Below are 15,425 nucleotides of genomic sequence, written 5' to 3'. Positions count from 1 at the left end.
ATAAAATAAAATGTCTATTTTATCGATATTCATCAGAGGTAGTCCAGACAAGCAAACAGTTTTTACTACTGAGGTGATCTGCTATCTAAAAACATTGACCATTTTCTGAATAGCCAGTCATAATGAAGCTGACATAAAAAATACCTTTGATGTCTATATCTTTAGATGAAGTAGAAATTTAATTTAAAGCGGTCGAGGTCCTTACACAAAGAGAATACGCTTTCATGTAGTACTAAATCCCTTGGTTTCTGTATTATCTGGCAGTGATATTTGGTAACTGATTAATTTAATTGTTATTATGGGATTACTAGCTGTTAATATTTTGTGCATAGATTCATATTTTTTATTAACATTTCCTTTCAAGTTGCCCTTATTCGATCTAACAGATAGATAACGTTTTTGTTTTTAATCTTGACTTAAACGTTCTACATGCACTACCTAAACTGATTTTTTTTTTTTTTTTTGTGGAATTTAAATAATGATTATTTGATGAAGTCCTCACAAGAACATGTGAATAACCTTCAGGCTATTGTGCCAATACAGATACTTACTAGATTTTAATCTTGCAGGAAGATGCTTTGGCATTATGGACATTCTGTAAAAGTCTGGACAGTTGAAAGTATGACTGTAGTTCTAGTTTGTGTATTTTAAATATGATTAAGGACAAAGGTGAAAATATGTATGCAGAAATTTAATGTATAACTCATGCTATTTTTTTCTGCCAGATATCTTCCCTTATGTTAATAAATGTCAGGGAAATCTTGTGTGAACTGAAATTGATATCTGCAATACAGAGACATAGTACTGTGCTAATAAATTGCTACATGCATTCTTTTCTACAGGCTCAAACCATGGATCTTCTGTTGAAGTGAATATAGTTAGAAAAGGAGCAATTTGTGAACCTTTAACATTGTCTGCACTTATGGAAACAAAGTCTACATTAACGGCACCTGGAGAGGGAAACTATAAGTATGGAAAAACACCCATGTGGACTCCCAAGTCTATCAGAAAACAAGATTTCTGAGAGAAACTTTGTCAAGACTACTTTTCATCAGATACATATGATATTATTTTATTCACCTTTTTTGCCTCTGAGCAATTCTAACCCAAGTCCTAATTCTATTGTTGACCGTGCACAAAGTGTTTAAGTCTGTACATGACCTTATCCTCAGCATGAACCTTGACATTTACAACTATGAACGCAGAGTCTGCATGCTGTCTTTAAGGTATAACCATCTAGCTTACAGATGTTAACTCTTGATAAAATGTGTAAGAAGTAATTCCTCTAATTGCTGGTCTTGTTTGTAATCTATATCACTAGAGGTGAGGATGTCAGACCTTTAACATATAAATTGTGTAATTATAGGCACCATGGTCATCTATTTAGTCATCATGCTGTCATGCAGAACATTTTCTTGAACATTTATGATCTTGGATGAAGAGCATAAAACATCTCTGGAATGTCAAGTTGATTGATAGCTGATTCATTTTTGTTTCAGTCAGAAATTAAATGTGTGAAAATCCAAAAAAGCATTTCTCCTTCTTGAGCCTTACATGTGATGTATATGAAACATGATACACTCTTTGACTATTGCTTGTGCGGTATAATTTTTACAAGATTCTGATTCACTTTTGTTGTTTTTGTACTTTATACAGTTTGATGCTTTTTATGAGTTTGACATACAGTTCTGTGAATCTTGATTAAGCCATTCCTTATGTCATTCAATATACTGAATACTGTAAGACTTTTCTTTCATAAAGCACTGATAATGCAATTAATTGCAGTATAAGGAGTAGTGATGCCAATAAAGGGAAACTTGGTATGTCCTGTTTAGCCTTGCTGCTTCCATGAAAAGAAATACAAGTGAAGCGTTATGATTTATACATTTCACTTTTTCTAGCAAAACGTATGAGAACCCATAATTTTCATGACAGAACAGAACTCATAAATATGGACCCACGTATATATGGTTTCAACAGTGTTTTTACATATTATTTAAGTTTTATATGCCAAAGAGGAAATTGGATGTTTAATTAGAAATAGGGACTTCCAGTATGGGGTTATTTCCTTTTGGTCTTCTGTTTGCTATAGGAAATTCTGTATGCCAGACCATTGATATTTTGATGCATTCAAATGTGGTCATATTCTGTCTTCTTAGACAGTCAATTATTTTCAAGTTTTCCTTTCAAATACGAAGGCAACAGAAGCAGGAAAGCATGAAAATCAACCAATAATCACAAACATGGTCCACCCCATGTTTGACAAGGACAAAAATGCACAATGTTTTATTGTTTTTTTAATGTTGTCAAACTTTTAACACTTGTCAACTGTGTTTGTGGTTATTATTTTTGTTTTTCTTACTAATTGCACACTCCTTTGCAAGTGCTTTAAGTGAATTTAATATTCATGAGAGTTGTTGCTATTTATTACATATCAGTTTCTGGTGGTGTCTAACTAAGGCAAAGGGAATGCTAGTGTCTTTCCAGTCACCAGTCCAAAAGATAAAGCACAAGCAGAGACATTGGGGATTGTGAATGCTAATAACAAGCTGATACCCCAACTGTTTCACTGAAGCTTCCATTTTCTTTTAGTGAAAGAGTCCATTTATTGTTATCCTAGGTACAGTATAATTTTTCATTTTTCCTCATAGAAAATAATGTTTCTGACTTTCACTCAGGTGAAATCTCATGTAAAACACGTGTATGAGACCTAGGAGTTAATAATATTTAATTATGGGGGATAGAGAGTGGTCGATAACTCCCATAATGCTCTATTTGTGTGTTTCTTCATAAGATGTTATTGAATAAATTTCAGAAATACCGATGTATGTTTTGTTCAACTGTTCTGTAACTTGTCAGTTTGGTATTTTGTGCAGTTGTCATGCAATTTTTCAGTTAGATGATTTCCTATGGTTCAGAAGATTTTGGATGGAGAAGAGGTGTAACTCTGTTTAGATTCAGTTTACTTGTTTTGTTACCTTTCAAATAAAACTTCAGGACCTCTTTGAAACTGCTGTCATGTGTAAGCTGGAATTCATACATATTCAGTTTATGGAGGTAGACAGTTTACCTATGATGTTCATCATTCCCATTGCTGCAGTAGCCTTTTCGCTGTATTGATTGTGAACTGCCCAGGATGCAACAACTGGCCAGCTTCCAGGAAATCTAGCTCCCACCCCCACCTTCACTCTGTTGCTTGGGCAGACCTGTGGAAAGAAAATCAGCAGTCAGAGTAAAGATTCCTCAGTACTTTCTTGCCGCCTGGTGAAGAACCGGCTCACAGGCTTCACAGGAGGAATACCAGCCAGCTCTCAGCTTTGATTCTTGTAGATAAGTCTCCAGTGTGGAACCCTTCCACAGAGAATATTGCCCTTTTAAGAAATAAAACACAATATTTAATAGTTTTTTAGCAGTATTTCCCCTTTAATAAACCTGGTGTCTTTCTAATATTGGAAGTTTCCTGTCAAGGACTGGTATTTTGGGGTCTATTTTTGCGGAAAAACGTACTGCTTGTGTAAACTTTATGTGTTTTATTTAAAAGTATCAGAAAGTGCTTTATTCTTGCAGAAACTATTACAGGGTATATAAGTGCTTGTGTTCACTTAAACTTACCTGCCATTTTTTTTCTGTCAGATTAAGAATTACAACATGGGGTCTCTGTCAGGATTTTAGTGTTCTGCTTATGCATTACTAAGTTTGGGAAATTGTGTATGTGATTGTAAATGTAAGTGTGTTGCTTGTGAACATTATTTGACAACTTACTAGAAAAAGGTTTCTACTAATACTAGCAAAGAGGAGACTCAGACGCAGTTTTAGATCAACTTAGTGCTTTCATTCTTTTAATACACTAGAACCTCATCAGAAGCTAAAACTCAAAAGAAGCAAACAGTTTAAAAATGGTGGTAGACAACCATATGATCAGAGAACAACTACAACCAATCATGGAAATGTACTGCAATGATATATCCAGTTAAAGATGCACAGTTAAAAATATCAAGGAACCATAATATCAAATGCACAATAGGTTCATAGGTTCATAGGTTGGTACTAGGCTATCGACCTTAGGGCATATACAAGCCTAGCCATAACAATTCCCTGGATATTTCTTCCCACAATATTTACTTCCCTGGACCCCTGACTGACGTGATCCCTGGGGTGAATTTCCTATCTCCCATCCAATCAAGGCTCCTTTTGAAGAGGGCCAAGGAGGCACTCTGCTTGACATGTATTTGCAGTCTATTCCAGAGTATGGGGAGTTTCTGGGTCAGTGCATGCGTTATGTGGTGGATCCTTGCACCCGACAGGCAGCTGACTGTAATTTTCTCCTTGTTCAGCCTGGTGAGTGGGACATCAGTGTGCCTGACTATAGAGTCACCTATGACTAAAGTGTTGGGTACATTGTCTTGCCTTAGGGGCTGTTGTCGGATGGCACACTGATGTTGTGAGCTATGTGTCACCTTGGTTATGACTGGTGTTTGTTTGCGTTTCAGCTTTGGAGGTCCTTGTTGCTTGGGCAGGTTAATGTTAAGGGCCTCCACATATGTGGGTTTAGTGTTGCTATGTGTGTTGATGGTGTGGGTTTTGAAGGGCTATGTGTTGCTTGAGGTGTAGTGCAGGTGTTAACCTTCTCTTCTCTTCTTGACTGTCTAACACAATCTTGGCTGGAGAGACCTTTGCTTCCAGTTCGGCTATGTAAGTGCATCTCTTGCAGGTTGTAGTGTTGGGTGGTAGGAGGAGAGGGTTGTCTGTGTACATGAGGCAGTTGCTGCATTGCCCCAGTATGGTCAGATTCACCAGGTAGACAGGAGAAATCACCAGAAGCTGACCCTTGGACATGCCTGTTTAGGTGCTTTTTTGTAAAGTACAAGAGCTGTTTTCCCTTACCTTTGCAAGGTAATTTTGCAATTATAGGCTTAGTGCCTACGATTAATTTATCCTTATTAACAAGGAGAATTGAGTGCTTGTATCAGTTTAAGGCTTCCTAGTGCTTTCCAGCAGGTTCTAGAGCAAGTGCTAGTCACAGGGGTTCAGATTTTAGTGCTACTACTGAGAAACCAGCTAGTTCTAAGGGAAAATTTGAAGAGCAGACTTTCTGACACCTGGAATAGTTTAACTGTAGCCCTGCGGTGCTGCACGATGCGAAAAATGTGCAAACACACACATTTTTAAGCCAGAAAGTTAAAAGGGATAGAAATAAGCCCAAAATTGTTAATAAAATTACAATTTCAGAGCTGGAAACCACTCCTTTAGTGTTAGATAGGCAGTACAATTCTCACCACTTCCACTGGTAAGCAATAGGACATTCTCATAACTTCACTCTGAAATAGTTTGGTAGAACTTTTCTTTGAGTTGGTCTAACAGTTTATTTCCTACAAAAATGGTGCAAAATTGTATTCGATTAGTTCATTTTTGGCCAAGAAAGCTATGGTTCTACCTTCTGCGGGAGGCATCTACCTTCACTCATAAGAAAGACCTCAAGATATTTAAACTTCTCTACCTCAGGTAACTGCTACACATTACCTTCATACCTGCAGAGGACAATCTATTCTTCTGGGGCAGTGCTATGAAATCTGGTTTTAAAGCACTGATTTTCATCATGCCCCTTGATACTCAGCAGTGAATAACTCCACATTGTGCCAGAGATCATTCTTACTTGATATTAACAGGATATGATAATCTGCAAGCAACTAAGAAGGCACCCTCATGTCCCCATGCTAGATAGTCTCCAGGCTTTGTTGTATCTTGATAGTCACTCCATGAAAATTGCAAACAGTAAGACAGATAATTCTGAGTTCTTTCCTAGTGTAAAGAAGAATTTACAAACCCATCCAAAAATGCAGCACTATTTCCTGTGGATTTACCTAGGGAATTCAATTACTTGTCTTACCAACTTTTTTTTCGTTTGTCGTATTATCGGTCCATTTCAGTGCATAATTTTACACTCTCAGCTTGTTTTCCTTGGTAGCCAATGTTGTCTTCTGGACAAATTGTTCAAATTGGACTGCTTCAGAAATATTGTTTCAGAAATGGGATTTAAGTTTTGACCTAGATGCCTTACTTAGTGCTGCCTTTGAGCCAGATTACTCTACTCTTTTAACATTTCTCTTTGGGTAGACACTGTTATTAATTGTTATCATATTTGTCAGAAGTGTCAGTTACAAGCACTGATATGCAAAAAATTTACCGTCTTTAAAAGTTATTTTTGTTAGCTACTAATCCTTATTTATGTCTAAGTTCATGTATTTATTGCCTTAATCAAAAGGTTCAGGTATACTCATTTTATCCTCATCTGTAGACGAAAGGTGAGAGTCCTGTACATTATTTAGATGCTGGGAGTCATCTTTGGCTTTGCATTGGCAGGGTAGGAGATATACGGAAAACTGATATTGCAAATGAGAGCAACCCAATAGGCATCATTACAAGGCTTCCAGACCTTCGCTGCAGGCAAAATGAGGAAGGCAGTAGAGAAACAAACCATTTCTGCTGGGTAACCACATTTTTGATCAGGTGTTTCTTGCTGGTCTTACGGGGTCAGGTTAGGAAGGACCTTATGAGAAATGTTGTGAGTTATTACTGTTTCATCAGCCTTCTTCTGAGAGTCTAAGGCTGATATTCATAGTCAGTTACACACATGTGTTAAGGAGTTTGAGGGAATGCAGGAACACAGCTGAGCCATGATTCATATAGACAATTTATGCCAATTCATGATGTCCTTGAAAGTAGTTAAGTATATGAAGCTAATTAAAACTATTTTACACCATTTGCAAATCAGTCAGTTTTCCCACCTTCCCATGTTTGTCGCAGGTGTGCTATAAAAAGGGAAGCATTGCCAAATCTATTAGAGTTGCAGTTGGTAAAAACGCCATCTCTTGTGGTGAGCTTTGCTATTTCTAGGTCACAGTTGCTTGTCTTGGCGAGGCCAAAACCACTTGTGCCCATCAGTGCTCACCATTGAAGAAGGCAGAAATATAAGCAAAGGATAACTCATTATAACTTTGATAATCAAGAAATCCTTGATAAGTTTAGAGTGGACAGGGACATTATAAGGGTCTTAGTGGGCTTGTTTGACCTCTATGGGGCAGTGTAGTGATGTGTGGACTTCCTATTCCTGTGGATACCAAAGTAAGCACAGCCCTCACTATACTTGTTATGGAGACCTTCCAGAGACAGACTGGAGACATGTTGAGGATCTTACAGGCTTCTGCCGGGATGATACTAAAGCAGTTCCTGGATGTACTGTTGACACATGTGGATCAGTACATCTATTTCTTGGTGTCACCTCAGGACCAAACCAAGACTATGCATGCCTTTTATTGGCTGGGACATTTCCCTGAGGTACTTGGTGTCATAGATTTTACCCATGTTGCAATTAAGGCCACTCCTGGTCCACAGGGTGACTGGGACCCCAATAGGAAGGTCTACCATTCCATCAGTTGCCAGGTAGTATGCAATGCATGGGGGTGCATCATCAATATCTCTGCTCAGCATCCTGGCAGTCCACATGATTCCCATATCTGACACACTAGTTTACTTTACCACCTCTTCCTGCATGGTAAGATGCCCAGTGGTCATCTTGTTGGTAACTTGAATTTTTTTTTATTAAGTAGTTATTGATGTTCAGCATAATTGTTGTACACTAATCTTTATTTTCCTGTTTTGTCTCCCTCCCCATCTCTCTTTTTTATTTTTCTAAGTGGATGCTGGCTATCCTCTGGAGCCATGGCTCATGAATCCAGGGAGAAATCCTTCTGGAGCTGTAAAGGAGACATATAACACATCCCTGTCCCAGACCCATACTGTCTTTGAGAGGGTGTTTGTCCTCCTAAAGAGCCATTTCAGGTTCCTGAATGAATCTTGCGATGCTTTTCAGTATGACCCAGCTGTTGTGCATGGAATGTTCACTGCCTGTTGCATTCTGCATAATATGATCATGCACTGCTCAGATGGTGAAGTGACCCATTCTGTCACTGCAACTCCCAGCTGTAGTCCCAGTTTGACCAATGATGACCTACTGGCAGCAGTAATAAGGGACTCCATGCAGCAGGCTTGTGCATGGGATGCCGCTGCACTGGTTAAGAGGTGGCATCTCATCCAGAACTGTGGACCAGGACATTCAGGTTGGTGGGGTTTTGTTTGGTAAAAACACAGAGTATAACGAATGCATGCAGTGATACCTGTGGGCTATGTTGTGTGGTGCATTGTCTACTGTCACTGTTCATCTGATATTCTCTTCCATCTTAAAATAATTTTGTATTATTACCTGTTTGCCTTAATGATCACTGATTTCTGTTCAGTGATGCTGAAAGGCATGAAATCAATAAATAAATCAACAGTTGAACCATCTGTATTTAATAATTTTAGGTTTCATTATTTATTCATCATGCAGTAGAAAGTGGTACTGGCAACAATGACAACTTCAGTTTCATATACCATTTCTGTGTAATGAATTCTGTAGCACTGCACATCAGATTTCTTTTTTACTGTCATTCAAAATATTTACGACTTCAGAAACTATCATCATTTGTGCAGTGATATAGGAGTACTGGCAGCAGTTGAGTGTATGTGGCAAAATGTTTATTTTAATGTGCCATTTCTTTATGATGTATTGGACCTGAAAATGTTTGCGCATTAGTATTGTGATTTCTTATGTGACTTCAGCCAAAGGAATGATAAGCCATGTATCGCTTTGTCTTAGTGTACATTCATGTACTTAACAGATGTACATATACTTCCCTCTTCCCCACAATCCAATTCAAATTAAACAGAAAGTTCTATAAGTAATTGTAATTTAGGGTATGGTGAAAGCAATAGCTGTAAAGAGAATAACTGCAAATATATGCAACCCCTTCACCCCCGACAAAACCTTATTTCAAGTAAACATAAAGATTTATCAATTAATGCAGTTCAATATAGTTCCGGATCAAATGAGTCATCACATCTCCTGTTGATAGGTCTGGTGATGGTGCAACAGATCTGGAGCATGGGCTACCATAAAAACTGTAATGCGAGTTAGTCCAATGGTGTGATCTAGAGGAGGAAGGTGATGCAGCTGTCAGTGACTTGACACTGCGGAGTGACTGTGGCATTGACCTGGAACATGAGGTTCTCCTATGTGTAAATGATCATTGACATGCCCTATGAGACATGTGATTGCTTACTGTCAGTACTGACATTACCACCTTCAGAACCTTCAGTGTTAGTATCATGTGATCTCCCATCATGTGTTCGGACAGTATCCCATCACCTGCCTCTCATAAGACTGAGTCCAGTTTGACTCAAGTATGTCCTAACCAATGTATGAATGGAGGCTGCAACTGATGCTTGATGTGCCACCATACTATGCATCAGTGAAACCATGGCATTATGCCTGCTCTCTGCCAGTTCAAAGTACTGTTTGAAATCTTAATGCATACCCTGTAGGGCTTTGAACATTTCTAGCGAGCTCTCTGTTGCACTGGTTAAAGCCCTATGTCACAACATATTTCCTGTTGTGTAGCCGATGCTTTACATGTTTCTTGAGGCAGTTCTAAATAATTTCTGCATCTGGCACCTGTTTTCAATGTTGCCACTGTGGACAATGTGGTCTCAAAATGTCTACCTTTATCCTCAAACCAATCTTCTGTGTGTGGAGAAACTGGTGTAGATGTGCAGGTTTGTTCCTGCTGTACAAACGTGAGTGGAATGCCAACTTGTGTTTGACTTTGTGATGCAGTGTCACTTTTTGTAGAGTTACTAGCATATTGTGAGGTGAGAGAACCTGCCATTAAACTTGGAGACTGCCTGCCACTTCCCCGAGGCTGCCTCATAAATGCAACTACATTATCATCATTATCATCAGCATCACCCAGTCTACTGCTGACTTCATCCATATTTATCGGTACACTTGAACTGTTTGGTCCTAATGTTGACTGTAAAAGAAATCATTACAAAACAGTAATAACAATGCAACAGTATGTGGTACAGCATGTTTACAGTTTACCTTTCATTTTCATTCACTGCTGATGTACAAGGTTGACCTTATAATAATGAATTGTGATGTGTTTTGTTACAGCAGTGTTTGTCACCAATCAGTTTTAACTATAAAAGGTGTACATTTTAAACCAGCTTTCAGGACCTGATGAATGCAAATGCTGCTGCACACTTTTGTTTGATGCATTGATTTCAACAACTACTTGGCTCTATGCTTTGCTCCTCCTGGCTTGTCTCGGCCCCCATTTACCAAAAAGAAGTTTTCCATATGTTCTAAATGCACTGTGCACTTACAGTAAAATTTTTCAACTGAAATAACCATTGTTTCCTTGTATACACAATCACTAACTTCTGTAATGATGTAATGATCATTTACTACAATTTCAGTAAATACCATGTCATACAGCTGCAACCAGATGTCCAAAATTACATGCAATAGTATTATTAAATGCACATTACTCTTCAAAATGTATTGTAGGTGAGCTTTAAAACAATATGACAGTACCTTTGTCTCTTAGTAAGTAATAATTCATTTATAAAGTTTTTTTCTTACTTTTTGATATCTGTAATATCCTAATACATTTGCCACCTATCTTGGCTATTGGAGAGTCAGTATGGTGTAGCTCAACCTTCTGGTGTAAATTCAGGACAACTTACATCTGTATTATACAAATCAGACTAATGTATATGCATGCCTATGAATTGCAGTATTAGTCAAATGTGTTACGAAGTACATCGGCAGATTTCAGGTTTTTGTCACTTGTGAACACGCGTCCCACAATACAAGAACATATCTTAAAGAGACGTGGACATGCTGTGAACATCTATAAACTCTGCAGCAATCTGCAGCAATGCCAAGCTGTTCACGGAGAAGCACTGATTGCCCTAAATTAGCCAAAATAAGAATATACTTGTAAAATTCAAAATGGAGTAATCTGATGTGAGTTTGGAAGAAATGTGAAGTTTAATCCCTACCCATCCAGCACTGTATGCCACACTCTAACAAGTGACACATATAAAGTCCTAAAAATAATGTTTCACATTACTGTTGACATTTTTTCTTCCACCTTTATTTAAAAAAAAACATATGTCCTATTTCACTGCATGACACATCCTGTTGTTATAGTAAGAGAGAAAAAAAATATTTTATCAATTACCAGTACTCTTAACAGTTAGTATAGATAAACCTAGAAATAATCCATTACTAATGGAAAGGACAAGTAACTGTTTTTCCTTGAGAAAAAAAGAGTATGCGACAAAGTAGTTTTGGTTACACCAAGCCAGTCAATATTATCAATACCTGGTCTAATGAGCATCCTAGCTAAAAAGGGTTTGATCAAGGTGATGTCACACCCAAAAGGGATTGGCTGTAACTCTGCTTAATACAGCCCACACCATACTTTCCTCATTCTGGTTGTGGCTCTTTGAATGATGGTAGCACCTGTGAAGGCATGAGCCTGTGCTCCTAGCTGATCTGAGAAAGAGACCTTAGTAATCCTCTACTCATACCTCCCAACTGTCCTGAATTATTCATTTTTACCGAGTTTTGGGGTCCAAATAATGGGGTGCCACAATTCCTGAGTGGTACCCCTTCATTTCAGATTTTTTAAATGTATTTTTTATTTTTCCGGTTTGTTTTTTTATTTTTTGCACTTTAGCTGATGTCATCACATGCGCGATGACGTCAGCTCATCAGGGCTACCAGCCTATCAGAATTGAGCTGGCGGCACACGTATTTCTGGGTTCTGGCTGGTTTCATATGCTTTGCAAGTGGGAACAGCTCAGGAACAGACAGTATTTTATTTAGAAGCTCGCCTGGGTGAAATGGGGGAAAGGTTCTGGAATGGGGAGGGTATTTTATTTAGAAGCTCACCTGGGTGAAATGGAAGGATTTAGTTTTATTTACTCGGAAGCTGCCTCGGGTGAAATAGAAGGATTTATTTTATTTAGAAGCTCGCCTGGCTGGTGGCTGAACAGAAAGGATTTATCGCAGAGAAGTAAGCTGAAACCTGAAACTGTGTATGTGGTGTGTGTGTGTGTGTGTGTGTGTGTGTGTGTGTGTGTGTGTGTGTGTGTGTGTGTGTAGGGGGGTAAATAAGGTGACTTCAGTGGTCTGTTTCTGAGAAGAAAGTACAGTTGATACCTCATTCATGTGTTTCCCAGTTTGCAACCAGATGTTCTTCTGTTCCATAAGTAAAAACAGTAGTTATCTGTAACAATGTTTAGCAGTGAGCTAGATTATAGCCTGGATTTGGGTCTTTCTTTTGTAAATGATAGAAGTGATTGCAATGCAGTGAGCTTAAAATCTACATTTTAACGAAGTCCTGTTTTTTCCCACTTGCAGTTTTATTACATTTCTGCAGTTCACGTTTATTACTTGGTGGTGGTGTGGATTTTCAAGGTTCTCTTGGCTTCTCCTGCAAAAATTTGTTGTTGTATTGCTGAATTAATGGCTGTTGCTTGAAATATTTATCTGCATAGTGACGAAAACAAGTAGTTATAATCAGCATGCTGTTTTATGTGCAAACTTCATTTCAGTGATGGTGATCCATTTCAGGCATTTGTAATTCCCATCCCCACTCAGTATGTATTCCAGCAACAGAAATTAACAGTTAATCACTGTCACACTACTTTCTCACAGAAAGAGTAGTATCTAAAGATGACCCAGGGAAAATGCAGAGGACAAATATAGGACATTTCTAGGGTTTTGCACTGTAGAAAGGTGAAATAACTGATGCATTTAATTCCTGCAATATTTACACTATGTTTTGAAAAGTACAGACAAGTCTGAAATTGGATGAGCCATTTTAAACAATTGGTCCAAACCAGGTGTTAAACATGAAAAGTAAAAATACAACATACCTGCAGTTTAAATGGAGAATCTTCCTTTACCAAATACAGACATGAAAAAGGTAGCATGTGATCAGCAGGACTATCTTTATATGGCCTTTGGTACCAGCCTATACCCATAAGTGGACCAACACTTCTTCCCAACAAGAACTTTGTTTCAGCCCTTTAAATATAATTTTATTGCTGATCTAGAAATAAATCAGTGAATCCTTGGTCATATGTGAATTGCTTCCCACACACTCAAATCATAGCCTTTTCTCCTCTTCATTCCTCTTAGTAGCAATTGCTGGAAATGGAAATATTTGTATCATTTGACATAGCAGATTACATCTTTCCTACATTCAAATAATCCTTTTCAGGAGCAGAGTAAAAACGGGCGGCCATGGTGGTGCAGCGGTTAGCATTGCCACCTCACAGCAAGAGGTTCTCCATTCGATTCTCAGCTGGGGTGCCTTCTGTGCGGAGTCTGCATGTCCTCCCTGTGGTCGCATGGGTTTCCTCCGGGCTTCCAGTTTCCTCCCACATCGCAAAGATATGCAGTAGGTGGATTGGACACTCTAAATTGGCCCTAGGTGTGAGTGTGTGCATGTGTGTGCCTTCTGTGGAAAGTTGGGCACAGGGCTGGCAACTCGACACTGTAAAACTCCACTGCCAATCATGAGCAGACAGGTGAACCGCTGTGGCGACTCCTAACTGGGAAAAGCCAAAAGAAGTAGCAGAGTAAATACCATTTTACTACTGTCTTCCACATAACTGAGGAAGCTGTGTGAACTGATTTTTATGTGCAGGCTAAACATCCATCTAATTATATCTTTGTAAGTTTCGTCCTGTAAAAAACTTAGCAAACTTTAAGGCTCTGTACCAAGTATCAAAGGTCAGAATATATTGCTGAAACTTCATGCTGAAACATCAGGAAAAACAAACCTAGAAACAAGCTATTGTGCAAATGTACATGAGACATGAGACAAAAAAACAAAACAGGAAGGCAGGTACTGTCTGTCCGTGTGAATGCTGCCATGAAAATAAACAGTTTTATCACTTAAAAGTAGCACCCTCATACAGTACAACAAGCAGGCAAGTTTAAACTGGTGAATCTTAGTTGAGGGAAAATGCATGAAAATGCCCCCATTGTAATACACCTGGTGGCTAGAGGTACTTAGGCTCAAATCCTATACCTTGGGTACAGGGTAAAAGAACCTAAAGTCCCTAGCCACCACCACTTGCAAATGTGCCCCTCATATTTTTGATCTGAGACTGTTCCTCATAAAATCTGTGGTTTTCAGGATTTTTGTGGAAAATCACTGCAGGATTGAATTAATTAAATAATGACAGGCATTTGAATTTCAGACTCCATATTCTTTAGAAAATAAATGGTAACATAAAACGTTTTATTCTAGCAATTTTCTAAGTTTATAAGATCAGTATTTTAAATTTGTCCTTATTTTGGGGCTGTATTCCCCCATTATTGGCTTTATCCAGGTTTTTGGTGGTAAGAGTTGAGATAGCTATGGTGAGAAGTGAGAACTGAATTTGTATTCCCCCATTATTGGCTTTATCCAAGTTTTTTGTGCAAAGAGGGTGAGAGGTATGGTGAGAAGTGAGAACTGAATTCACTAAATGATAGCCATTTAAGTTTCAGTCTTCCTATCTTTCATGAAACTGTTGATATGGCATAGTGGTATGTTACTCTGACTATAATATATAGGGTCCTGGGTTTGAGACTTGCCAGCGAAATGCATGGTGGTAACACAGCATTTTATTCTAGCAACTTTCCAAAATTATACAAGCAATGTTTAAAATGTGTCCCTGGTTTTTGTCCTTTTGCTCCCCCCAAAAAATGAAATTGAAAATAAGTGTGAGAAGCTGTGCAAGATGCCTATGGCTTACACTGGTGTCATTCTATGTATAGTGTGGGTGTGGAAGTAGACTTTTATGATGGAAATGTTCTGAATTGGGCAGTTTTGGCATTATTGGTTCATGCATTTTGTTTCATTGCCTACAGCCTACTGGAAAAATGTTCAAACAATAAATGTAAAATGCACTCAAGTGTACTGTATTCTACAAGGAATATAATTTAATAAATCAGGAAGGTGTATCAAAGAAAAGAACACATGTAAGTTTCTTGTTTTGTGTGCAAGGGGCCAGTGATTTGAAAACAACCCAAAGGTAATCTTTATCTACCACTGGCCAGATGCATTTTCTTTGAATGTGGTGTGGGTTTCAATGCTGTTTCAATGAATGTGAATTTCAAGGGCAGAGATGTTTTAATGCCAAGTCTATTTTCATTGTGAGACTGAGTTGTTTTGTTTAACAGATGTCTATTGGTGTTTATGCATTTGGCTGTAAAATGTAAAAATAAAATCCAAATAATCATTGTATTAGTAAAGCACTATGCACACATTAGTATTTATGGTAAATGGGCAAAATAGCCAGGTAATGGGACATTGGAATGGCTGCAGGGGGACTCTGGTGCCATATTTTGGCTGTCTGTTCTTCAGTTTGCATTTGAAAGTTGGTATCCCACAATCCCACTGGAGTGGGCGTGGTTACATAATTATGTATGCAAATTTTATGTTAATCAGCGTACAGATTTGTACCTATTTTTC

General features: G+C 38.2%; 1 protein-coding gene across 1 annotated transcript in view; it reads left to right on the top strand.

Moving 5' to 3' along the window:
- Nucleotides 1-2,921, top strand: part of TSGA13 (testis specific 13) — a 317,918-nt gene extending 314,997 nt beyond the window's left edge. The window contains exon 7 of the mRNA XM_044088660.1: nucleotides 843-2,921. Coding sequence (XP_043944595.1) covers nucleotides 843-1,024 — 182 coding nt within the window. The 3' untranslated portion in view covers nucleotides 1,025-2,921. The remainder of the gene's footprint in view (nucleotides 1-842) is intronic.
- Nucleotides 2,922-15,425: the final 12,504 nt, after the last annotated feature.

The sequence above is a fragment of the Protopterus annectens genome, chromosome 11.part0 (assembly GCF_019279795.1).
Source record: "Protopterus annectens isolate FY-2018-M chromosome 11.part0, PAN1.0, whole genome shotgun sequence".
NCBI lineage: Eukaryota > Metazoa > Chordata > Ceratodontiformes > Protopteridae > Protopterus > Protopterus annectens.
This window is presented reverse-complemented; position numbering and strand designations above follow the sequence as displayed.